The sequence below is a fragment of the Patiria miniata genome, unplaced genomic scaffold (genome assembly GCF_015706575.1).
Source record: "Patiria miniata isolate m_02_andy unplaced genomic scaffold, ASM1570657v1 HiC_scaffold_29, whole genome shotgun sequence".
Lineage (NCBI taxonomy): Eukaryota > Metazoa > Echinodermata > Asteroidea > Valvatida > Asterinidae > Patiria > Patiria miniata.
The window spans coordinates 22,253,655-22,280,615 of record NW_024037068.1 but is presented as its reverse complement, the minus strand read 5'-3'; the positions used below and the strand labels follow the sequence as shown (position 1 = coordinate 22,280,615).

Sequence of the window (26,961 nt, the reverse complement as noted above, 5' to 3'; positions counted from 1 at the left end):
GTACAGGATATTTGGTAACACCCATATATATCTTGAAGACACTTTGACAAATATTTTTGTCATCAAATCGGTAGACTGTTCGTGAGTGCCCTTAAAGAGGCTGTAGATTAGGCAAAAGACAAAACAGGGCCAAGTTGGCAAGATATACTTCCAATATTACTCAGAAATTCAAGCAAAGCTGACATGATATTGATCAGCAAAGTAATTGCGTGCAGGTCAGCCGCAAGGGAGTGTTTCGCCCGTACCCGGACCCACCGCCCTCAAATAGGGCACTGGAAAGGGTTAATTTCCTTCACAAAATGTTGTGAAGGAAGCACGGGCGCGCAAAGCAATGTGGAAAGCTGCCTCATCCAATGCACGTACATTTTCATGCGCAAGCGGATTGATTGACCCGTACTAATGTTCAAACAAAATTTTATCCAATAGGGACTCGAAGAAATTACGTCATGCACCCAGAATAAGTTAGACCTCCCCACCGCCCTGTTTCAGGACGGTTGGTACGATCCCGGGCGAAACAGCATGTTGGGGTGGAAGTTTTACCACTTGCATGGTGGCGCTGTCACCGCGCTTCGACTTCCTGCGTCACCAAATAAAATGGAAGTTCGGGGTGGAGCCTAGTAGTAGTAAAGACTCACAAAAGTTGTTAACACTTAAATGCTGCAAACGTGTGACAAATGTATGTAGGCCTAACACTTCGCTTTTACCCCCCCCCCCCCCCGCCCTGCAAACAGGACGCTGGGAAGGGCTGACGAATTAACGCTCTGATTGGATAGATTTTGCATGACCTGTGACCTGTCAGTCATCACGACCACGACCCTGCTAAGTTTGAAACAGCCGTTAAGACTGAGTCATTCATCAGTCTCTTATTCCCATTCATAAATGCGGTGCCCTTTTTGGTTGAAGCATAATAATGTAGGAAAAGTGTAAAACTTATCTGTTTTGTAAATTTTCAACTCCCGTCAGTTGCTCAGGCTCCGTTTCGGATTCACGTAAAGGGTCGAAATGCCAATCACTCAACGCTCAAAATATGTCCACATGATCCGCAATGAAAAAGATATCACATCCCGTATGGTGTGTTTGCATTTCTATGCCAAACTTTTCGGATAGTATTTGCGCGCATTGGCTAACCGCGGTCTACAGCTGCAGCCAGATGCTTTATACATAGGTCATGATAAATTACCCAGAATGCCACCCCCCTTCCTTCACAAGATTCTGTGAAGCTCATCTGCCCTTCCCAGCGCCCTGTTTGCGGGGGGGGGGGGGGGGGGGGGGGGGAGGGGGTACGAGCGAAGCCTAAAAAAACCCAGAATAAACAGCGGCGTAGCAAGCGGAGGGGGGGGGGGGGTAAGGGGATCCCCAAATTTTGCGATTATTTTCAGCCATGATGTCTGCACTTGTAAGGAAGAAGAAGAATATTCTGTAAAAGACTGCCCTTTTCCAATCAGGTGCCCTTTTCACCAGCGTTTAACCACCCCCCCCCATATGTTTTTAAAAGTGCCTTTTTTTAACAAGTGCCACTTCTTCTTTTTAAACAAGTGCACTTTTCATGAGCACATTATTAATTGTGCTTAAAAATCTCATTGACTCCTTTGTACAAATTAGGAATCAATGAGATTTTTAAAACATTAAAATACACGTACAATTCACATTTTTTCATGTCATGATTTAACACGTTTTGAAAAACATCAAGGTAAGTTTAAAACATTGGGTGCGTGTTGGTTACGGCACGGGTCCCATTTCTCTCGTCTGGTCCGAGTTGGTCTAGGTCCGAGTTGGTCTAAGCCCGAGTTGGGCTGGGGCCGACTTGGTCTTCCTGGGTCCGAGTTGAGTAGGTCCGGACTCCGGACCGGGTTGACTCGAAGCCTTCCAAAAAAAACAAAAAAAACAGCAAGCCTCGAGAAGTGCACCAGTCTAATTATCTTTGGCACTTGTGGTAAACAATAGTCTGTTACCCAGAGCCTAGCTTAATTTCCACGGTATGTTTGTCGTGTTGGTTTTATGCGGGTACCGTGTTTACCGTTCATCAGGGTGACCGTTTTAGCCGATTCTCGGCTAACTTTGACAGAATTTTTGTTAAAAAACGAGTTTGACAGAAAATTTGACAGAATGGATTTTTTTTGGCAGATTTCTGGCAGAATTCTGCAAAAATGGTTATTTGACAGAAAAACAGCAAATTTGAACAAAAAAGTGTACCTTTATTTTAAAAAAAATCAGTCCTTTTTCAAACAAACCCTTGCATAATGGGACAGGTTGGCTGGTCTAGGTTCTGAGGTTCACTGGGAAACGGACTTCGTCGTGGCCGGATCCGCGTTTTGCCTGAAACTTTCCAATACTTTCACAACATCTTTATGTGACTAGATTGTTTATTATGAAATTCAAATCTTAATTAAGGCAATACTACCAATCTGCATGTGATATTACGTGTTTATAGTGTATTTCGAGTAATTCTGGGGAATTTGGCAGATTTTTGATAAATCTGACAGATTTTTGATGTGCATTTAGCAGAATTTGGCTCTGACCTTACGGTCACCCTGCCGTTCATACACGGCACGGTGTGTGAGGAACGAAACACCGACCGTCGTGTGCAATCATTGGTGAACAACAATGTAATTAAATGCTTTGTGTGTTTTGGGAATAGTTGCGCTTGCAACAGGTTAATAATGGGTTAAATACGACAAAGTAACGATGGTCATGATGGTGTAGCCATCAGCTTGTAATTCCTAACTTTGTTGTGCACACATGAATGATTGATCTGTTGTGCGCTTTCTTGCAAATCACGCAATCTTAAGAATGAGCGCGCAATCTTAAGAATGAGCGCATTCTTAAGAACGAGCGCGCGTTCTTAAGAATGAGCACTCAATCTGAAGAATGAGCGCTCATTCTTAAGATTGCGTGGGAATATCACGAGCGCAATTTATGAATTTTGCGCAATCTTAAACATTGCACGGCATAATTACGTTAAATGAAATGTATAGCGGTTAAAGGGGAAAATAATTCATATAACGAGGAAAGAAAATGATCTATGCTTCTGTACTCGTATAACTACGATAATTAGAATCGAATTAAACCTGTTATTGCTTTTTTCTGCCCACTATGGGAAGTTTTGTAATAACGGAGGACTGGGAACTAGTCTGGGAAGTGCTTTGTTTAGGCTAGACAAGTTACAAGTCCCTGTATGTATCATATGCATGTCACGAAAAAAAAGAAGATGTCCAGAAGCTGCCAAAATTGCTCTTTTTGACTAGATACAATCCAGCTCTGCGGCGTAATGATGGGGGTGTGAACAATATCAATTTAAGTGCCAAATAGCATTGGCAATATGGGATGTCACAGTATTCATTCTCATTCTTCACATTCTGCATTTTTATGCGCCCCCCCCTCCCCCCCTTCAGCTTGGTACTCCAACATTTAACCAATCGAGTGAATAAATTTTGTTTTGCTAGAAAAATTGCAAATTTACCCCAAAAAAAATTTGAGATAAACTTGAAATAACACAAGGAGAACAACGTTTAATTTAAAGTTGCCCAACGATCAAAACTTCTTATTTGCTTTTATTTTTTTCTTCAGAATGGCTACAAGAGACGTGGTTGCCTCCGATGATCCCGACGCAAGGAGAGATCAGGAGTTACTGGAATCAGCCATGACGCGCCAGCTGTCTGTGTCCCTGGGACGACGCATCAGTCTGGACGACCTCAACGAGAACTCGCAGAATGAGACGGTGGTTGTGGACAGTCCACAGAACGGCGAGGTAGATGTGGTCACTGTGGACAATTGTCCAGAAGAGGACGCATCTCTAACCGCCCGGAAAATGTTTCCGACCTCCCCACAACCAGGTGATTTTTATTTGGGCCACGGATCCTCTACACAAGGATAAACGACTCATCTGAGCTTGTGTACAAAATGTACTGAACACGGCTTTGGAGACTTGTTATATTTCTAATGACTCTGTTACTTTTAAAGGGAATATACATCATTTGCTTTTGCTGTAATTTTCAGAAATGGATGGAATTGGGGGGTTGGAAATATATAGCAAATATAGTTACACTGACTTTTTTGAGGTTTTGGGTTCGAAAATGCTGTAAAAACCAAGAAAAACAATCATTTTCCTGTAGTCTGGTTCCCTGACTACATATAAGAAGAAACAGCAGTTTACATACATTGGGGAATTGTAAGGGAACCAGTCTAGCTGGCTTGAACCCGTCCATAGGTGTGTAATCGATTGCAAACAAGTGCGATGGTTAATTGGGGCCAGTATTTGAAAAAAAAGCCAGTTTTTTTCCAACGCTGGTCGGCCGACCAGTGTTGGAAATTGATACAAAAAAACCACTTTTCTTGAAAATGACAGTATACCAGGTGCCATGATTTTACAGGATGCTTTACTCTGTCATTCACTAACAGTCCAGCAAGGTATTTCAAAATAATTTGGTAGTTTTATTTTTTGATGTTTGCAAATGTTGTATTTTCCCTTTAATTTTAAACAACATCTTGTGGCAGAGAATGCTATTTTCTTACACATTTTTTTTATTTGATGGCATGCAAATCAACACGATATTGCCCACTTACATTGCGCATGCTGTGCATTGCGGTGCATACCATCTATATTTTCGTGTTGCACTCTGTCATCTTCAGCTTTGTTTTAAACAACTGGATGACTGAGAACAGACATTGTTAATCAATTTTTCCAGAAATGCCAAGGCCTGCATCCAGGCACAAGAACACTTCATCTCCAGCAAGACACCAATCACCAGCCCGCGCATCCAGGAGCCCCAAAGCAAGCTGGCCCAGCCCCAGGAGCAGTCACTCCTCACCGGGTAGGGGAGATGCTCCCACGGTCAACAAGAACAGACGCTTTGAAGCTTGCATCCTGAACAAGGCCAAAGTGTGGCTGCCATTGGAGCTCATTGAGCAGGTAAACAGATGCTTGACTATGATCACAGTCGGCAAGTTAGGGCATAGTCTTGTGCCATAACGTTGTCTGTCGGATTCACGATAACCTGCTGTCGCAAGAAGGCGTAATCACAACAAACCGCTAGTTCATGAGTGAGAGCGGTTCGTCGTGATAACGCCCTCTCGCGGCCGCAGGCTTTTAGTTGGTCGTGAATAGCGGCATAGTCTTGGGCCATGACGTTGTCTGTCGGATTCGCAATAACCTGCTGCCGCAAGAAGGCGTAATCATGACAAACCGCTAATTCATGAGCGATAGCGGTTCGTCGTGATAACGCCCTCTTGCGGCCGCAGGCTTTTAGTTTGTCGTGAATAGCGGCATAGTCTTGGGCCATGACGTTGTCTATTGGATTCACGATAACCTGCTGCCGCAAGAAGGCGTAATCATGACAAACTGCTAGTTCATGAGCGATAGTGGTTTGTCGTGATAACGCCCTCTGTCGGCGGGTTATCGCGAGTGCGAATAGCGGAACCTATATGAACAGCAAAGTCTTGGCCGAAGTTCGGGCGAGGACTTAAGTCAATAAGTGAAAAATTTGGATGAGAGTATAAGGTTAAGGCCAAGTTAAAAAAAAGTTTCTCGTCAGGACTTGAAATTGGCGCCCTGTTTTGAGTCTATGCACTGACAATAGATGGTGGTCTTTTCTGTCAACATAAGGATGCAACCCTGAAAAAAAATTCCCATAGAACTAGTGCTAAATGCGCATACTTCAAAATTCTTTTAAAAATACTCAGAACTCTCACAGGTATTCAAGCTTCACAGAAAAATGATGTTCAATGTGTCATCTTTCATTTCCTTTTCATTTTTTGGTGGTTTGACCATTGACTTTTCGAGATAATCTCACCCAAAGAAGACGACCTCTATTTTCCCCAAAGCAGAAAAGTAGCCATCTTGAAAAACGATCCCTCCTTAACATGGCAAAATAGCGCCACTTTCGAGCCCAATAGCATCCGAAATGCTCAGAATTGGAAGCCCCAAGTCCGGGCCAGAGGTGCATTACCATATCTCTTCAATTCCCCAATTTTATGGCTCTCAAAACTCCAATATTTTGAGGGTATAACTTTTATTCATGAGCTCGGGGGACGGATTTTTGGCCAGTTTACAGGCGTGCACCCATAAGCAAAGCAAATGCTCAATTGTGTGTATTCACTTGAATAGTCATGACATCACTCATAGGTCAATTCGGTGTAACCATGGTTACTGGTTCACGCACACTGCAAGGGCCAAGTAACACCGTGGTTTCGCTGTGGCTGTTGTAAACCTGTTTTATAGTTGGCTCGATTCTCCTCTTTGAAGTGAAAATCAGCACAACTGTGGTTGCAACTGGTGTGGTGACAATCTGCTGAAAGGCAGTGAGCCATTTTCAAGTACTAATTTGTGAAAGTGTTCTATGGGCTCAGTGCGCCAGTGAAAGAGGGCGCCCTTTTACATAGCAACGATGTCCCATGGGCAGGACATTTAGCTGGTTGACGCGCACCGCTCCTTGTGTGTGAAGCACGTACACCAGGGGATTTGTACTACGTACACGCAGTGGTAAGGCCGCGGGTTGCGGCAAAATTGCAGTCAGGCAAGATGGCGTCGGTCGGTCACCCCCAACTGTACTTTCTTTGCCGGTGAGGGGGTACTTGTGAACGGAGCGGATAGGCTAAAAGTAGGATGTAAAATAGCTGTCTGTGATCGTGTGTTAAACACACATGACATTTTTTTCCGTAATGGAATGTACATGAACCGTTGTTGAAGAAGTGAGGAGGTGACGTCACACTTTCTCAGCTTCTTTGTCCTTTGTTTCCTTTTCTGTTCTTTGTAGCCAAAGATATTTCACCAGGTGGTCAGCCTGGAGACTTGGAACAACGTGCTATCACAGGAGGACAGGGAGCGGTTGTCCAAAATGCTCCCAGAATTCCCCGAGTCCGACAGCGAGGAGAAGACAGAGACACTGAGGTGAGATTGTACGGCCGTGTCCGAGTTACCTTGCTACGGCTGGCTTGAGCCTTTTTCCACAGGTGCTTGTGTATTTGCAAGCCATTGCCATGGGATTCAGACGCACCTGCATGCTGTGGTTAAAGCTATAGTCCATCATTTGCAGCCATCCGAAAAAGTAACTGGCGTATTATTGTTGAAAAACATACTTGGTTGAAAGATAGTAAGTGGACTAAACTCTCTGTGAAAGTAATCTTTCTGGCAAGCTATCATTTTGAAGTAATCAACGAAAGAAGGCCTTTCCAACGGATGCACCGTAGGAAAATTTAAATTAGTGGTTCGTTTTGTTATTCGGCACAGCGCGCGCAAGCATTGGCACGGCGCACAGGCGCGCGCGGTTGCTATAATTCATCAGATCATGTGCGCGACGTTGCGTATAGCTGCAATTCAAAACAATTGAAAACATGATTCAGCAACTTTTGACTTGAAATTGAGATCCTAGAAAGCTGTTTTTCTCGGAATATACAGCTGAAGCTGAGCTAAAACTTCATCAGGTTAGTCGTTCAGTATCCTTCATTAGATTTTGAACACTTTTGTTGCTTCAAACGAACAACATGCACAAATTACAAATGATGGACTGTGAAAGGAATCTTAGGCCAAGTCCGAATTACTTGGCCGTGTCTGGCAATTACACATACACCTATTGAAGCGGCTGCATGCACTAACATCCCATAGGTGTGTGTGTTACTACCATGTGCTGTCATGTAATACTAGTGGTAATAATAATAATAATGGCGTCTTGTATAGCGCTCATGTCAACACAAAGTGACGCTCCTGGCGCTCTTATTATAACCCTGGCTTTAGCACGGCTGCCATTACGGCGCTCAAGCATTGAAGGAGCTTCTTCTGACCAGGTACCCATTTACTACACCTAGGTGGAGAGAGGCAATCGTAGTAAAGTGCCTTGCCTAAGCGCACAAGCACCATGTTCCCTGTCAGAATTTTAACCCACGTACCACGGCACACGAGTCGAACACCATAACCACTGGACCACATCACCCCACAATCAGGAGCAATCGGAGATTTCAAAATTTCTTATTTTTTTTCAAACCAATGAGAAAACATATAACATACTGAATATAAATACCAAAATCAGACTCATGAAGGTAATTAAAAAACTTATACCCTTACCAGAACAAGGAAAATAACTCAATTTCCAATTTCAATCATTTACAGTGAAAACAAAGGCTGTGATTTGTCTTGACAGTTTTGTTGACGCGAACAATTTTTGTTGTCGTCTCATATGCACTAACCCTCAATGAAATCGTCTCGTAAAACAGACGACTGTTTGCCGGTGAGAACCTCAAATTCGGCAACCCAGTCAGAAAGCTGCAGAAGGATCTGCGGGCCGGCTACCTGTACCTGGATGTCTTCAAACACAAGAGGGCGCTGCGGCAGGCCAAGTACCGCGAGTACAAACACCAGCAGGAGCTGCGATGCCATCGCATGCTGAAGGAGGTGCTCATATCTAGACAGGTAGGCAAATTAAGCTCTATTAGGCCCAAAAAAAAATATTCGGTCTCTGGTCAGACCAAAGTTTTTTATTTTTTTTTAATTCTAGCTTGGGTTGTACAGACAAGGTGGGTACTATTTTGCTTTTTTGGTGTCCTCATGTACATTGGTGTCCTCCATAATTTGCCTTGGTGCTTTCGATCATCTGCCTTGGTGCAATTTCCCATTCCTTGGTGCTCTTTGGTAAAAAAAAATTGAGGACGTGCGGAAATCGAGGGCGCTGTATGAGTTACCGCGGAACATTTTGGAAAAAAAAAAGATCGACGCGCATGATTAAAATCGACGCGCGCGCTGACCAGAGACCGACTTTTTTTTTTTTTTGGCCTTAACCCTAACTCCCTAGGTATTTTTGCTAGGATGTACCTCAATCTTGCAAAGTCTTCCAACTGCCTCCATGTAAAAATTGCATACAGCATCAATCTCCCAAATCATCTGTTATTTCTTGAAACTAGTCCTTAGGCTTGGAGGGGTGAACACTGTCTCAATCCTGCAAAATCCTCCAGCAATCACTGTCAATATGTCGAGGTAGAGCCAGTGACATCCTGGAGCAGTGCGGAGTATTTCAAGTATAATCTAGGCCGAAATTTATGCAAGGCTGAGCACACATGTAAACAACACCAGGTCCGGCCTAAGACCTTGACACAGTGCATCCTCCAAAATCAGCCACATGTTTGCCATATAGCCTCACTCTTTCAAAATCCTCCATTGTGCGTAGAAGATTTTGTAAGATTTGGGAAGGCAGTAAACTGATCATTCAACACTGCCTCGCTGGAACAGGAACTTCTTTAAAAAATGGAAGAGACAAAGTTGAAGGCAGAGGAACTATATTTTTATGCAGGAAAGCGAAAGTTTAAAATGATTCTGTACAGTACAGTGCATCTGATTTTAAGCATAACACTGCTCATTTTCAGTGTGGCACACACAGATTCCAGTACGGTTGAGCTGTTTGCAATACCGGAGTGTATAATTACAGCTTCCAGCGTGACGCGTGTCGTTTTGGGACTTTGAAACGGACCCAGGAATACAATAAAATTGTAAGATTTGGGAAGGCAGTAAACTGATCATTCAACACTGCCTCGCTGGAACAGGAACTTCTTTAAAAAATGGAAGAGACAAAGTTGAAGGCAGAGGAACTATATTTTTATGCAGGAAAGTGAAAGTTTAAAATGATTCTGTACAGTACAGTGCATCTGATTTTAAGCATAACACTGCTCATTTTCAGTGTGGCACACACAGATTCCAGTACGGTTGAGCTGTTTGCAATACCGGAGTGTATAATTACAGCTTCCAGCGAGAAATATGCCGTTTTGGGACTATGAAACGGACCCAGGAATACAATAAAGTTTTAACTTGCTGATCAGTGGTAATTCGGGCGATTCACAATGCAGTGCGCCACCAAGAGTGTGCCATGGAGAGTCTATTTTTCAAGTTTGCGGTCGACAAAACATGGCCCATTTGAATGAGTGTCAGTAGACAACTTGAGCTAATTTGTTATGGATTGGGGCATAGTGTTCTGCCGCCTTACAAAAAAAAAAAAAAATTGATAAAAAGAAAAGGGCAAATGTATACTCGAATCATATGCTTACGAAACTACTGACCAGAAAAATGAACAATTTCAAATGTCCCGCGCTGCGAATTTGTCAACCATCTCCCACAATGCACTGGGAAAAATGAAAAAACTCTCCGTGGCAAACTCTTGGTGGCGCACTGCATTGTGGATTGCCCGAATTGTGTTTGTTGTACTTGTAATCTGGTAGTCACTTCATCAGCGTGTAATTTTCATACTGTTTATAATTCTGCATTTACATGAAGGAGCTGCTTGAGGCTGCACAGTTCACGGCACCCGATGAACCCTTTAAGGTCAAGCGCCCACGACCTTTGACCATCCAGAAAGACCTGGACGGTGTAGTGACCAAGAAGTACAGAAAGTAAGTTGTATCCATGAATGTAAATGGATGCATTTGTAGTTTGAAATCAGCCTGTCTAACAAAAGAAATGTGTAAATGTAGCTTGTCATATACATGTACATGTGGGAGTGACGCAACGATATACATGTAAGAGGTGTTTCTTTAAGTTGTAGGCAACAAATCTCATGCGTATTGGATGCGTCATCCATTGAATCACTCCCTGGAGCGTATTAAATTTAAACGGACAACTCAATACAGAGAACGATATACGGATACATGGACATGTGTGCCTTGCTTTTCAAATAAATGAATTTTAAGCGTCACGCAGTGCGCACTACGCTCAATGCATGACGGACATGTATTTTTGGCATAAGCCGTTATATTTAGCAATTTAAGAATGGTATCATGTTTTAAAGAATTAATATAAAAATTGTGGAATAAACGTGTATTTAAGGAAATACAACCGATATGTTTCATTTTCACGACGACAAAACTCAAAACTTTAAAGGCCTTTTTCTCAATATTTTCCTTGTACTCCCACATATATACTTACCGTATTTTTTTAATAAAACAGTTTTATGTTTGTTTAAACCATCAGGATTTTGAAGGAATGCAGAATAGAATGCGGGGTAAGTGTGAAAAAAAATCTTGTTTTTCCAGCTTTTGGTCCAAACAATCTTGGCTTTCATTAGGTATGGGCTTCATGCACCAACAAGAGAGGGCGCTATTTGAGCACTTTTGAGAGGCCAGTCGACAGTGCTGGTTCGCGAACGTATAGCGCAAAGTATGCACGACTTATTTTATTCCGAGTGTGCACAAAGCCATAGCGTCTTTACGTGAGCGTCGGGCGTTGTCGCCAATGCGTTCGAATGTCTCTCCCAGTCATTGTGCCAGTGGTCTTCCCCAACTCTCCCTTTCTTACCGTTGAGGGGGTACTTGTGCACGGAGTGGATAGCAAATAAATCCTTGACTCTGAAAAGAGCTGAAATTATCGGGAACATCTAATTCATTCAAGTTTCGCAAGAAATTCGGTGAGGGAAAGTGGAACAAATGAAAAACAAAAATTCATCATCTGATCATGAACTCCTTCAAAGTTGGCCTTCAATTTTTTTTTTAGGAATTATATACAAGTGATGAAGATGATGATGTTTCTGTAGCCAGAGGTGAGTTTTAGTAAACTGGTATATTAAACCAAACACCTATTGTTTTTTACTGGTTACATTTTGGTATTATATGTTTTCTTGTGTGACTTAATGTAAAGTTAGGTGGACAATCATTTGAAGTTGTGTACAGATGACTGGATCAAACCCAATTCAGGCCTAGTCCAACCCAGCTACACTGTCCCAGTTTAACCCAACCAATCTCAACCTAACCCCTGTCAACTTGCCAAATCAATCCAAATCCATACCATCCCAGCTATACCGTCCTAATTAAGTTCAACGAACTCAACGTAATTGTATCCCAACCTAACTGAGCCCATTCCATCCCAGCCCAATTCTAATCCATGCCAACATGGCTTTACCATGCCCATCAAACCTACCCTATCCGGACCCAATCCTACCCCATTAACCCAACCCAATCCAGATCTATTCAATCCCAGCTACACAATCCTGATAAAATCCACCCAATCCCTACCTGATCCTACCCCACCAAACCCGACCCAACTCAATCTAACCATACCCAACCCAGCTGTACCCAAGCAAACCCAACCCAACCCACACAAACCCAACCCAACCCAACCCACACAAACCCAACCCAACCCAACCCAACCCAACCCACACAAACCCAACCCAACCCAACCCAACCCAACCCACACAAACCCATCTCAACCCACCTGCAATCGTGGCCCCCCTCTTCTCCCTCTTTTGTTTGTTCTTTTCTTTTTAGGAAGACCTCCCATTTGTTTGGTACACAATCGTCAGTTGTGGAACTTCGGGAATAGTGGACCCTATTGTCCTCTATTGTTCAATGTTCCCTATTGAATGCAGAAACAAACTCAACTTCAGCAACCCAACTGAACTCAACGCAACTCAACCAATCCCAACCCAACCCAACTCAACTCGACCCAACCCATCTGTACCCAGCCAAACCCAACCTAACCTCAACCTGAATCAACACCATTTTACTTTCCAGACAAAACACCATCCAAGAAGCGATCCTCAGCCTGGTACGAAGCACCGAGTGACATTGTCCTTCCAAAGTTCACACCGCGAGTGCAGTCCACCTTCGATCATAAACCTATCAACCCACAAGTAGGATCCAACCAAGATGGTAAGTGTGCAACCAGTGCACTACATCTTTCAAGAGATTGATTCGAATTGTAAAGTTGAACATAGAAATTGACTGGAACAGGGTTTGAACCTAAATTGGACATACATGTTAAGATGCATTAAAGGATTACATTAAAAAAAATTCTATTACATGAGCCCTTTAACTCTTTAGTTACTGTAGCACCCCAAACCGACCTGCCTATAGACCTATGTCATGCTTCCACCATTTTAGTCATGTTCCCTGTATCCAATCACAGTACTGAATGATAATGTTTTTCTGCAAAAAAGGAACCAGACTATTTTTCCCTCCAGCCTCACTTTGGTTACATTGATTTGAATGGGAAAAAAAAATCAAATGGCTGCAACATGATAATAGTCTATTACTGTAGCCCCTGAAACTGCCTGATCACTATATGTTTTCCATTCTTCATTGGATTAACCCTAAAAGGCCCAGGTTATTTTTACCATCTCTCAGCCACGGGGGGATTCCCCCCCCCCCCCCCTTCAAGATCTCGGCCATCGAGTGACGAAAAATTTTGAAACTCGGTACATGCATAGAGCAACTCTTCATGAAGATACCCAAGAAATTTCATGACTATAGGTCAAAGGGTTTTGGAATTATGGCTAATTAATTGTGAACATCTAGGAGTGGTAATTCTGGTGTGTGTACATGACGTATATATGGAAAAATTCAATTTTCACGGCGCATAGCGCCGGAAAATTTTTCGCTACGCGGCAACCCTCATCCGATTTTTATGTTTTTGGTATCAAAAGATGCGCAAAGCTCAAGGCTAAAAAGTCATAACAGCTCGGGTCGCGAAACAATTTTTGTCAAGGCTAGGCGGAGAAAGTTGAGGGCGCCCCCCCCCCGGCCCTTTTAGGGTTAACACATTGTAATACAAATGTAGTACAAGTGCCAAATGAGTTAAGGTTTTAAACTTTTTCTCTATTTTGTTCTTGTTTACATTAGGAAGCCCTGATGATAGGGACGATGCTGCTATCCTTCCATCCGCCCCTGATTCTCCCTTGCAGTTATCTGAGGCAGCGTACATGGACATTATCGACAAGCACCAACGCAGGAGAGATGCTGGAATGGTATGGTTAACTTCCAGATCACAGAGCTTCATAATAATACTAGATAATGATTCTAAAGGGACACTAGATCCTGGAACAGCCCAATTGGGCTACAAAACGCACTTTGAACGAGATGTTAATCGGAAATAACTTTTAAAAGTAGGATATACACATCCACACAACTATCCTTTAAACATTGGGCATTTTTTTTGTTATTCCTGTATTATGCGTGCAGGAACGAATTTTGGGGTCCACTATTGCGACCCCATAAATTCGAGCTGTTTGGACGCTAGTTGTGATTTCATTCGTATGTCTAGTGTTCGCCTTTTGCGGACGTTGAAGAAACCACTTTTTTTTTGCATTGGTGATTGGTCTCCGCTGTTCCCGAGACACACAATGTGTATATCATACACTGAGAACGACACGAAAAACGTATTTGTACTCTGTCGTGTCCGATGTAAACAAGCGGTTTTTTTTTTGTCTTTTCTTGGGACCGGTAAGACATTAGGTTGGTTTCCTTTCAACCAGATGTTTGAAATAGGCTAAGTAAACAATCCAAAACATGAACTTTTCGGGGATTTCAGGACCTAGTGCCCCTTTAACTAAGATCAAAGCACAAAACTAAGACTTAAAGAGCAACCTATGTACTCCAATTGACACTGTAATTTTCCACACACCCCAGGATCACTTTGAATTGGATGCAAGCAACATCACCATGGAGGATGTCATGACAAGAACGTTTTCCACCCAGAACTCGCCCATTGTACCTTCCCGAGGTTAGTGCTTTTACAGTAGTTTCTTAAAGTCTGTTTTCATGTCACCTTTAGCTTACTCATTTGTTGTATTAAGGGGTCATGCATAATTGTCATCATTTTCTAAAGTGAAGAAACTGAACGTTGGGGGGTTGGGTGAGACCTAACATGTATTTATGCTTTTAAAAATTAGGGGAAAAATGTCGATGTTATTTTCCTGTCAAGTTGCCGGTGTTCGATTCGGGGCCCAGGGATCAAAAAAGTATTCACTGCCAAAAAAATGGCCTTGCCCAAAATTGCCTTTGGATGTCGTGCCCCTGACATGTCAAAAGTTATTTTCTGTTTCATGTGGCAAGGCCGCATATTAAAAAAAAAAAAAAAAGTTGATCCCTCAGTATCAATGTTTTGTCTTGGGAATTATTCCGATCAGTGCAAGACATTCAGACTCTGAAACCAAAATGAAACCAAAAGATGTGATGGCTGTCCAAAAATTGAAAAGATAGTTTAACCAGTTTGCAAGGGAGGCCCTGATAACACAGGCACTGCTGACGGGTTAAGACGTCAAGATTGCCACGATTCGTGTCCGGGTGACGTCTAAACACGCTTATCCCTCGTGCCTTTTCTACACACACACAAAGTCTGTGTAGTCTGTGGAAGCAGACCGTGTGCTGACCGTTGTGTGGGCCATTGTGCACGGCCTATTGTACAATTTACACTCCCCGTAGTGTTGACACATATGAAGTTTCGGCAAGAAATATCGTACAAATACTGTTGAAATGACTCTTGCGAATCAGTACTTGTGACGTTTGGCTGTATATCAGAAGTTGGCTCGGAAATTTTGGCTTTTGAAAATTTTGAAATTTTCGGCAAAAATAAACCTGGCACAAAGTGGTTAGCGCAGGTTATTTTATAAACAGTGTCTAGAATCACACAATCTTTTGCCCCATTTCGACTTTAAATATATTGTGACAAAACAAGTAGATACGCTTTTGTTACTCTTCATCAGGAATTTTTTCAGGAGTCCAGATCTGTTGATAAGATCACATCCTCCATACTAAATTTCTCAAAAGTATCCAATACCAACATTTCATGTTGATCAGGCATGCAACTTTTCCTTGGATCTGCTGATTTCCTCGATTTTTACTTCTCATGAATGCCATTACAAATTGAAAAACACTGTACAAAGTCTTGCGTGGTTTGGCGTTTCCTCGTTTTTTTCTAAATTCCCAGTTGCATGCCTGGTTGATGTAGAATATTGTTTGTACTCTTGTGTATAATCACAGTGAAAATTTGATGAAAATGCATTCACGCAAACCAGAGATACAATAATAATAACAGGTTCTTATATAGCGCTTTTAATTGAGATCAAAGCGCTCTACATTATTATTACCCCTGATCATTGGGCCAATTAAACATTCCATATACCATCTCAGCTCCCTGGGGAGTATACAGCTCGATGCTGCCTGTTAGGCGCAAGTAAGCTAATTCAATCACAATAACCATCTCTGCCCTCATAGGTACCCATTTACTCCTGGGTGGAGAGACGCAATGAGTGACAAAGTGCCTTGCTCAAGGGCACACGCACCATGACCCCGCCAGGACTCGAACCCACAACCTGCAGCTTTACCCACAGACCACGAATCAGTGCCCTTAACCTCAAGGCCACAGCACTCCAAGAGATTATAAATGGCAAGGTGTTTTTCACCCGTTCCAATGTGATTTACACAGATAATGAAAAGACCCATTGCAGAGTGCCGGTTGAGTGATTTCCAATGAAATGTGTAATTCCTATTGGAATGGTTGGAAAACACATATCCTTTTATAATCTGTTACAGCTCTGGTTTGCATGAATGGGTTTCCATGACATTTTCACTGACTACACACAGGAATATAATTAATATGCTCCATCAAAATAAAATGCTCATTTAGGTCCTTTTTGAGAAATTTAACGATATCTGCTTACACAACTTCTTTGGGGTCACCCTGCATTGACTCTGAATAAAAAAATCACGTAAAGAATTTTATCATTTTGCTGGTAGACTTTAGAGCCAAATCCATGCCACTGTCACAGAAGAGGAAAGCCAAAGTCAAGGACAAACTGGCCAAGAAACGGAAGAAGGGCAGACCCCCCAAGGCCACCACGCCCATCTCTGTGGTCTCTCTGGAAAGTCGCACCTCATTGGCTACCACGGAGTCCTCTGGCAGTCTGTCCACCAATCAGGAGGGGCCTACTGTGGTGGTTGATGCTGGGAAAGATGAAGACATGGGCAATGTGCAAAGGTGAAACACGAATAAAGCAAATTGTAGAGTCAGTCCTTTTTTTTCCCTTTTTTTTTATAGCTGAAAAAAAAATCATAATTGCATTCCTTTAACCAAGTAGGGCAAAACAAAAATGATGTGTTGCACAACTCCACTTGTGACTTTGTTCTATATTTTTTTGGGTGAATTCTACCGCATGGGAAGAACTAAAAAGTGGAAAATTATCCTACAGACTGTTTTCCCACAACATTTATCTTATGTAATATCAGTAAAGATCTTGACTATTAACCCTCCTATGCAAACATACATTTGTGCCAAGTTGTCCTTTCAGTCAAAATCAATCAAGTGACTGTTTTGAACATTCCCAGCCTACATAAACCCAGGTTGACTGGCTGTGACTGTTTAAGTACATGTACAGTCGAGTCTCGTTATAACAAACTCATTCGGACCCAGCCAAATTGTTTGTTATATCGGAATGTTGTATTAAGAGGAACATCAGTCCCATTCATTGTGCACATAAAATGCACAGTCGGGACTAAGGCTTTATGGTTGTTATAACCAGAATTTTGTATTAACAGAGTTTGTACTAGCGAGAGTCGACTGTAACTTGATACAGCTATGTTTTGACTCCGGGTCAGCGATCAAACAGCTGTGACCACAACTTACCTGCTTTATCTATTGAACCAGTTTGATTAGACACAGTGCTTGCTTGACATATTATCTGACTGCTGGTGACTAGCCTCGTTTGAAGTAATAAATCAATAGAACGACCCATTTTAAGTTCCAATACTCTCTTTGGTTCTCCACAGTTCCCCCAAGTCCATGCTCTACCCAAACTTCTTCAGTTTCCTGCGGGACACGCTGAGGGAGTCCCCCGACGGTCACATGACCCTGGCCGAGCTGCAGGCGCACACCGAGACCTGGCAGACGGCGCCGGTGAGTGCCCTCAACGTCTGGTTCATGCTCGTGTCGTCGTGGTCCACGGCCCTTGGCAGCATGCTCAAGTTTCTGATTGGTGAATTGCCGAGCATGCCGATTAAGGCTCCGATGGTGGAATACAACGACGTCGTGCACATGTGGGGCTGGATTGGTAAATATCACTTCATTGGATTTATTTAACCCTAGTAAAACAGTATCTATTAGAGGGGCATTATGGCTTTGCTCGTACCCCCGCCCTACAAACAGGACGCTGGGAAGGGCTGATGAATTCACGCTCTGATTGGATAGATTTTGCGTGACCTGTGACCTGCAAGTCATCACGGCCACGACTCTGCAAGGTTTCAAACGGCCGTCAAGACTGAGTCATTCATCACTCTTTTATTCTCATTCATTTTTCGTTGAAAAGCGTAATAATGTAGGAAAATCTGTAAAGCTTATCCGTTTTGTAAATGTTCAGCTCCCATCAGTTGCTCAGGCTCCGTTCCGAATTCACGAAGGGTCAAAATGCATATCATTCGACGCTCAAAATTTGTCCACATGGTCCGCAGTGAAAAAGAAATCACATCCGGTATGGTGTGTATGCATTTCTATGGCAAACTTTTCGGATAGCATTTGCGCGCATTGGCTAACCGCGGTCTACAGCTGCAGCCAGATGCTTTATACATAGGTCATGATAAATTACCCAGAATGCCATCCCCACTTCCTTCACAAGATTCTGTGAAGCTCATCAGCCCTTCTCAGCGCCCTGTTTGCAGGGCGGTGGGTATGAGCGAACATTATGGCCTGAAATTCCCTATGTAATATTTTAAGTGTCTGGTTGAAAGGAAACAAACCTAATGTCTTTACCATTCACGAGAAAAGACAAAAAAACCTGGTTGTTTACATCGGACGCGACGTATTTCAAGTCGCGTCTATTCATTGAACTGTTTGTGTGTGTCTGTGTGTGTCAAATAATACGCACAGCACCAATACACACAGTCATGTTCCGTAGTTGTGGGGACATACACTCGTCTGTACGAGGTATTTGTGGGGACTGAAAACGCTGCGGGGACAGCAGAAAGTCCTCATAACTCGGTCCTAATTTGCCTAACAATAAAAAAATTTCCCCAAAACGCAGTGTAGGCCTACCCACAAATGTGATGCGATCAAGCTACATGTGTCATTTGTCAACCCTGGTCAAAACATTTTTTACTACAGATTTGAAAAGAGCACAATCTCAGCATTACTGCTGTGAAAATCGCATGCTGATACCATCTTTAGTTCAAAAATTATGGAAGTGGGAACACCAAGAGATGTGGTGAAGTGATGTGATGAAGTGGCCCTATTTTGGCCTGTATCTCCAAATAAAAATTCCCGACAAACCACTGATTTAGCTTGATCGTATCACAAATGTTGTTTCTTACACATCCACAGAGTACGAACCATCGTGGGGCTGGATTCACAACTAGCACTCACAGCTAGATGTTTCTGGGACAAAATTGTGACCCCCGAAATTCGTTCTTCGCATTTTTCTCAAAAGAATAACACAAAAAAGCCCAGTTTTTAAAGGATGGTTGTGTGGATGTTTATATTCTACTTTTCAATCCACTTTTCTTGTCATCTCATTTAAAACACTTTTTGTTGCCCAATTGGGGCATTAAACAATCAGTGAACTTAAGCAATCAATGATCTCTGTTCTTATCATTACATTACCAAGGGGAGGGAAGAGACTCGGATGAACAGCTGACTATCCTGTTCAAGCAATGGCTGACTGCTGTCCTGGAAGACAAACCTACTCCCCCTGAAATAGAACGTCAGGCCAGCCCAACGGTGCCAAGCCCCATTAAAGTGTGAGTATCTCAAACAAATGATGCGTGTTGAGGCTGAATTCTCGTAATGAGTGTAGCCTTAAGTCTTTTCATCTTGATGGTTTCAGCACGGAATACAAAATATAGGTTTGGTACACGTATATAGTTTTTTGTTTTTTTTAACCAGGCGTACTGACTTTGTTGTCCGACCCAGCACGATTGAGGAGAAGGCTTTATTCAGGGCACAGGTAATGCAATTGTTTTGTGTGCAGTTCCTATTAATTACATCAAAGCGTTACAGAGGTTGTGGAATGCTCGAAGACATTTCCGTCATTTTTCGGGTATATGTAGCCTAAGGTGTGATGAAATAAAAAACGACTATTGTGTCTGTCATGAAAATAGTACAAAAGGTACTTTTGAGAGCTGTTTTTCAGGTCCTGTTTTGACCCGAACGTGCAATTTGTGTAAAAGTCGTCGTTCGGGGCAGCAAACAAAAATAGTAAAATCGTGACGTAATAAACAGGACTCCCAATGCAGCGTAGTATGAACGATTTCTGTTTATTACATCATGATTTACTATGTTTTGTTTGCTGCCCCCAACGACGACTTTTACACGAATTGCAGTGGTCGAAACAGGACCTGAAAAACAGCTCTCAAAAGTACCTTTTGTACTCATTTCATGACAGACACAATAATCGTTTTTATTTCAGCACACCTTAGGCTACATATACCCGAAAAATGACGGAAATGTCTTCGAGCATTCCACAGCCTCTTTAAAGTCAATGTTGCTGCTGTATTCAACACTTTAAGATTCATCTAAGTTATATTCCCATCAGAGAAACTTCCCCTTGAGGCTAAGGGCCCATCTCATCAATTCATATCCAGAACAGTTCCAGACAAGTGGCAAACATTGTATTATGTTGCAGGATTCTGAAGAACTTTGCTGTAATCTCCCTGCAAAGAAGTTATTTATCAGTATTAATGAATCAAGCAGTTGCTGATGAAAATTTTCCCGGAACATGTCCACGACAAATGCAGAGCTGCTTCTGGTTCTACCTTCAACTTGTTTGAAACTTGTCCCGGATATAAATTGAGACGGGCCTTAATTGCATCTTGGTCAGCACTATCTGGGTGCCCTAGTTGCATGAACAGTCCTGAACAGACCTCCTGCACTAGAAAGCAGGAGGTCGTGGGTTCGAGTCCCACCCGAGTGATTTTTTTCCAACTTTCACTCGGGAGGTAACACACTGAGTATACAGTGTTTAAACGTCGGTGAAGGGCAAAACCTAATTTAATTTATATCACCCCGACGCAAAAATTCCATCTTATAACTAATTTGATTTACATCACCCCGAGACAAAAAAAATCCATATTATGAACAGTCCTGCTTAGTCAAGCAGTGGCTCATGAAGTTTCCCAGCAAGATTCCCCTGTTATGCAGAGTTTATATTTGGAAAAATTGGGGACATTTTCTCCAGTGCATTTTTGCGCAAAGACCTTACAAGTTTGTAAATGTTCAGTTGCAAGTATGTCATGTGCATTACGCACCATATACACAGTGGACCAGTGCGTGCGGTTCGCATCCCTACTCTGGCTTTCATAAGTAGGTGGGCAAGTCCAAGAATTCGTGTACGCTATGTCCCAAACATACGTAACCAAAGTTTAACCCTCTTATATTCATGGATTTCAGTATTTTTTATTCTACTAAATGGCATCTTCATGGAGAATACCTACAAGAACTCTTATATGCTATAAGTCTTTGCAAGGATAAAATAATTAAAGAAAACGTGCTGTTGTGTATGGGACAAAAATGGGACCTTTTCTTGGACTTAACACTGAGGTGTACATTTGTACATTATAACAGCACGCTCTTGTTCTGGCACAGCATCCGTATACAGCATGCACAAGTTAAAAAAACTAACCAATATTTATGTGTCATTTGACTTGCATTGCTTGTTACCAGGAGCACGAACGTTATGAGCAGCCTCACAAGGCTTACACGTACCGCATGCATGGTTACAAGTCGGTGGTCGGGCCAGTCAAGGGAGTTTATGGCAAGGAAACGTCGCTGAATAAAGCACGAGAACACTCGCTGCTTGTGTCTGACAGACCACCATATGTCACCATTCTGTCCCTGGGTAAGCCTGTACAAGTAACTGTAAGTTTATATGTTTCTGGTAATGAAATCAAGGACTGTTGTTGGAGTCAAGTTGCTTGTGGTGGATCACAAGTCATCAAATGTCAGTCACATGTCATTCACGTCAGTCTCATGTCAGGCACATGTCAGTCACATGTCAATCACATGTCAGTCACAAGTCTTCCACTCACAAGCTATTCGTGTGAGCAGACATGCCAATTGACTTGTGATACTTGTTTCTGGACTTTTGATACGCTTGATATGCCGCGTTTGCACATAGAACAATGGAGAATAATGCGGGCACGCCATGATCACAGACAGCTGGCGTCCTGCAAGAAATTTGACCACAGAAAGACTGCAGTCGCGCGCCCAGTCTCACACACGCACGACCCGCAAGTGCCATATCACGGCTCTAACCTGAAATTGGGGGAAGTCATTTATCCTTGTGTAGAGGATCCGTGCATTCATCAAAGGGTGTCCATGGCACCATAGCTCCCAGCTTGAAAAACTTGTGGCAAGATAGTCTGTCCACATTTCTAGGAGAGGCAGGAGAAAACCTTGAGATAATTACAGTCGAATCTCGTTAGTACAAACTCTGTTAATACAAAATTCTGGTTATAACAAACATAAAGCCTTGGTCCTGACTGTGCATTTATGTGCACAATGAATGGGACTGATGTTCCTCTTAATACAAAATTCTGATATAACAAACAATTTGGCTATGTCCGAACGAGTTTGTATTAACGAGACTCGACTGTACTTTCGAGATACACACAAAATCAGGCAATGAACGAATACTTCCTTTGTCTATCTGGACTGGACTGGATCTCTATCAAGTTTCTCATCCCAAAACCTAGATTAAGCAATTTTTGTTGCCTATATTATTTGGTTGGATGTGCAGATTGTAATGTTTTGGGGGTGTTCCCTAGCAACACGCGGTGTGCACCAAAAGGTTGATACCTGCATTTTGTGGTGGAAGGTCATATTCTACACAAGACCTTCACTTTTGTATTTTTAATCTGTGCGTGGTTACAGTTCGTGATGCGGTTGCTAGGTTACCAAACGGCGAGGGCACCCGGGCCGAGGTCTGTGAGCTCCTGAAGGACTCCAAGTTCCTGGCCGACGCCACCGACAATCAGATCAACACAGTGGTGAGCGGGGCACTAGACCGTCTACACTACGAGAAAGACCCTTGTGTCAAGTATGATGGTAACCGCAAGCTGTGGATATACCTGCATAGAAACCGATCGGAGGAAGAGTTTGGTAAGTGAATATTGTTATGTTTCTTACTTTTAAAGGGAATGTACAACATTTGCTTTTGCTGCAATTTTCAGAAAAAAATGGGACAGGAGGATTAGTATGTTATAGCAAATGTTGTTAAAATGACTTGTTTCACGTTTTGGGCTTGTAGATGTTGAAAAAACCAAGAAAACCAATCATGTTCTTGTAGTCTGGTTCCCCGACCCCACTTAAGATGGAACGGAGCAATTTATAGACTTTGGGGAATTTTAAAGTGAGAGAATCAGTCTAGCAGGCTTGTCCCCCTTCACAGGTGTGCAATCAATTGCAAAGAAAACAATGAATAACTAATTAGGAAAAATTAGAAGCACGTTTTGAAAAAGCCATTTTTTTCCAACGCTGGTCAGCCGACCAGCATTGGAAAAATACCATTTTTCCTGAGAATGATAGCACACCAGGAGCCATGATTTTACAGGATGCTTTAGACTGTCATTCCCTAGCAGTCCAGTAAGGTATTTCATGATAATTTGATCATTTCGTTTTGCGATGTTTGCAAATGTTGTATCTTCCCTTTAAGAGCTGTCACTAGAATTACCTTGTCTTCAACCATTTGTACAATATGTCTCTCTCAAAGACAGCCATCTCTGTAGGAGAACTGCAACTGCGTATTTCACGCAATCAAGCACGCATTGCGCAGTGTTGAAAATGTTACAAACACGCGCGCTTGTTGCTCGAAATGTGTTCAAAATACGAGGCAGCTGATGCGCCTTATGCAAGATCACGCTCCAAATGCTGATGCACTTGGATGGTCTGTAGGAAATGACGTCATTTGAGCGAGATCTATAGATATCTCGTGATATTTGAGCTCGCAATCTGTTTTTAAATCTGTTTGGTGCTCAGTTAACCCTTTAGTCAGTGTACCACCTAAACAGCCCATCCTACATGTATTACTCACTGTAAAGTCACAAACAGCCCAAAAAATTGATGGTGTTATGCATGTCGCAGGGAATAAATACATGTTCAGTGTAATGCAATTAAGTACAATGGCTAACAGGTTGATACATTTGTATACGTATGCTTATGTTTTCATTTTTGCAAACAGAGCGTCTTCATTTGGAGCAGGCTGTGACCATCAAGGCCAAGCGCACCATACAGAAGCAGCCTAAACCGATGCATAGAGCAGTGAGTATGCTTTGCTTCAATGCAAAATTTTGTTGGATATTAAAGTTCTGTCCAGACTATGCAAAAGAATCTCCTAACCAATGACAAAGAGGATCAGTTGTATCAATTCGTTGAGAAGGGTGCTAGTTGACTTTGATGCTATTTTGATGTAAAGATATGACAGAAACTTGAAAGCTGTTGCTTAAATTGTGTGCAGCAGCATATAGCCTTGGTCATGGCGTTCGTCATTATCCGTCCATGGGTACGGTATTCGGGGACATATCCTCGCTATGCACTGCATGTCAAAAAACTGTGTAAACAGGGACCTCATTCGGCCATTATTTATGCAAATCATTTGGATCCGATTGAACGCCTTGGTTCAATCGTCGGCTAAAGCTTATGTTTTTCTTTATTTTGCACTGGATTTCTAGCGCATGACCTCATATGCAAATACAGATAGGTGTAGATATGTGATAGGTGTTTAAATACCACAAAGAGAAGATTTGCATGCAACAGATTTGTGTTTAAATTTTGTTTATTAAATTTCCATAGAAACCAGTCATCAAGGACATGCAGCTCTTCCATCAAGCTGGCCGCCCTCCCTCTGCTATGAGTGACACTAGCAACGATAGCATCATCAGTGTTGGTATGGGTTTGGAGACACCCAGCCCGTCACGGTCCCCAGGGAGTTCCTCCATCAGCCCGCACAGCTTTGCCAAGAGTCCCGCCTCAAGCACCACCCAGAGCCCCATAAGTAGCCTCCTGGGTGGCAAGGCTGGACCGAGGGGCACCAAAGCCCCTGCCGCTCTTCAACCGCAGGTGTTTCAGAGGCACCTGTCATCACCTGTAGCGGTCTCTGGAAGTCATGCATTCTCATCCCAAGTTCAAGCGCTTCTGACCCACGCAGCCATGCCGAGTGTCCTGGTGCCAAGTTCTTCCGCAGCCAGCAGCGAAGCCGGACCTTACCAGAGTGGGAATTCCCTGATCAAGGCACAGCTTCTTGCTCCAAGGGGGTTTGTGGCACAGCTGGCCAGTCAGCAGCTTGGTGCCTCCCCACAGAAAAGCAGTCAGCCTGTGATGAGAAGCGTCACCAGTACCCCACAAATGACGGCAGTGCCGGTACCCTCACTCATGATGGGTCAACTCCTCTCCCATCCTGAACAGGCACAGCAATTGTCCACTGAGAGTCCAGGAAGGAAAAGCAACACCCTTTCTACCAGTAAGCCGGGCATGCCACCATCAACCAATCAACCCATAACCCTCACGCTAACTGGTGCTAATGCAATTGCCGATACATCCAAGACACAACCCTCAAGCACCATCCCTGCAGCTCTAGCTTTCCACTCCAAGCCAGGTACCCTCCCTGTGAATGTTACATTAACCCTTAAGGGAGCAACAGAGGAGAAGAAAACTGCAACAGGTGGAGGTTCATCAAGAGGACATGGGGGAAAGACCAAACTCCCGACTGTTGGAGGACTCCTGGCTGGATTGGGTATGTCGCTAGAAGGGGTATCTACACCGAGGGCTGGAAGAAAACCCTCAACAAAGTCCAAGTCTCCTCCGCGTGCTTCAGCTGCAAAGATAGCATCTTCTCAGAGCCCTTCTCCAGCCTCCAGGAGAAAGTCCCAGCCAAGAGCTGATGCACCTGTCCAAGACCAAGTCATCACTCTTCAGGCAGCCACATCAGCTACTTTGGTTCCTCCTCAGAAGGGGTCCCTCTTAACATCTCCAATGTTCCTTGGCAACATTCCTGCTGGCGTCCACCAGCCATCAGCTTCCGGCCTCATCTTCCAACCCCAAAGTGGGTCCTCGTCAACTCAGCCCACTACCACCCCAAGCTCTAAAAAAACACCTGTTTTCACAGCATCCCAGGCCTCTGCCATGCGCACATTGACATCCTTAGCATCTCAGCAGACACTTCAAGGAAAAGCGCACTCTGATGGAACCAGCATCGCAGCCAGTCATCCAGCACACGCAGAACTTCCATCCATACCCATGTCTCTTCTGATGGCTTCAGCGGGACCTCAGGGTGGCACAGCAGGTCAAGGGGTGAAAGCAGTGTCAGTGGTGGGATCCCTGGGGCACTCTCTTCCCCAAGGTACCATTCCATTGATCACAAACCCGTTACTCTCCACGGGGATTCCAGCCAGCCTTACCCCAGGGAAAGGCGTAATCCTTCAGGTCCCTATTGGCTCCAAGCGGGTCTCTACCATACCAGCCACTCTCAGCAAGCAGAAGTGCGCAGCACCTGTTATCCTGACCTCCTCAACTTTGACCTCATCTCTCATGACTCCAATGGTGACCAAGGGGTCAAGCAGCACATCAAAGAACCAAGCTGAGAAACCCGTACAAGAGTCAAAGGAAGGTTCCGTAAAAGAAACTCACACAAAAGAGGCCGTCAAAGAATGAACAAAAAACCTGATCACATTGAACACTTCTGATGATAGACCAAGACCTTTTTAAAAGAAATGAGGGTTAAAAGGTCGTAACATTATGGTCAGGTATTAAGTGTGTATAAAGGCAATAGATTTGTTCAATCGGATGTTGCAGTTAAACTCAATGTACAGAGTTGCTCTCAAAACTGATCGTGCTTGTCCAATTATGCCTGAGCAGATACACCTTCTGTAACACTATCTTCCAGTTGAATGACACTTTTAAGTTATTCATAAAAAGAGATCAGGTGAATGAAAGGAATGTGAAGACAACAAGTCAATGTATGTTGAAAAGGTTGTTTATTGAAAGCAAAAACCCCAAGCAAACAGATTATTTGACAAAGATTAAAGTACTTCTATAAATTTGTAAATTTGACCATAGCTGGTGTATGTGTTTCTAGACTAAGTTACTTTATGTAATCGGCCATTGATCAAATCATGTCCTTCATCCTTTCATAGCAACAGAAACTAGCATTTGGGGGTTTCACAAAGCGAACTCTCATGCACACAGATACATGTACATGTAGCTATTGCTTCAATCAAATTAGGTTTTGCCCTTCACCGACT

General features: G+C 43.1%; 1 protein-coding gene across 2 annotated transcripts; it reads left to right on the top strand.

Moving 5' to 3' along the window:
• The first annotated feature begins 2,506 nt into the window (after positions 1–2,506).
• On the top strand, positions 2,507–26,961 carry LOC119735720 (nuclear factor related to kappa-B-binding protein-like). 2 transcript variants are annotated; one of them, XM_038209618.1, is made up of 19 exons: positions 2,507–2,606; positions 3,568–3,833; positions 4,686–4,909; positions 6,753–6,886; positions 8,206–8,401; positions 10,250–10,365; positions 10,943–10,973; positions 11,462–11,507; positions 12,478–12,615; positions 13,585–13,709; positions 14,371–14,464; positions 16,480–16,720; positions 17,509–17,789; positions 19,335–19,467; positions 19,613–19,673; positions 21,389–21,563; positions 22,598–22,825; positions 23,904–23,983; positions 24,515–26,961. In XM_038209618.1, the coding sequence occupies exons 2-19, from the start codon at positions 3,569–3,571 to the stop codon at positions 26,369–26,371; spliced, it is 4,425 nt and encodes a 1,474-aa protein (XP_038065546.1). In that variant the 5' UTR covers positions 2,507–2,606; position 3,568; the 3' UTR covers positions 26,372–26,961. The 2 variants fall into 2 exon arrangements, with proteins under 2 accessions (XP_038065546.1, XP_038065547.1); XM_038209619.1 differs by having other exon boundaries at positions 2,515–2,594.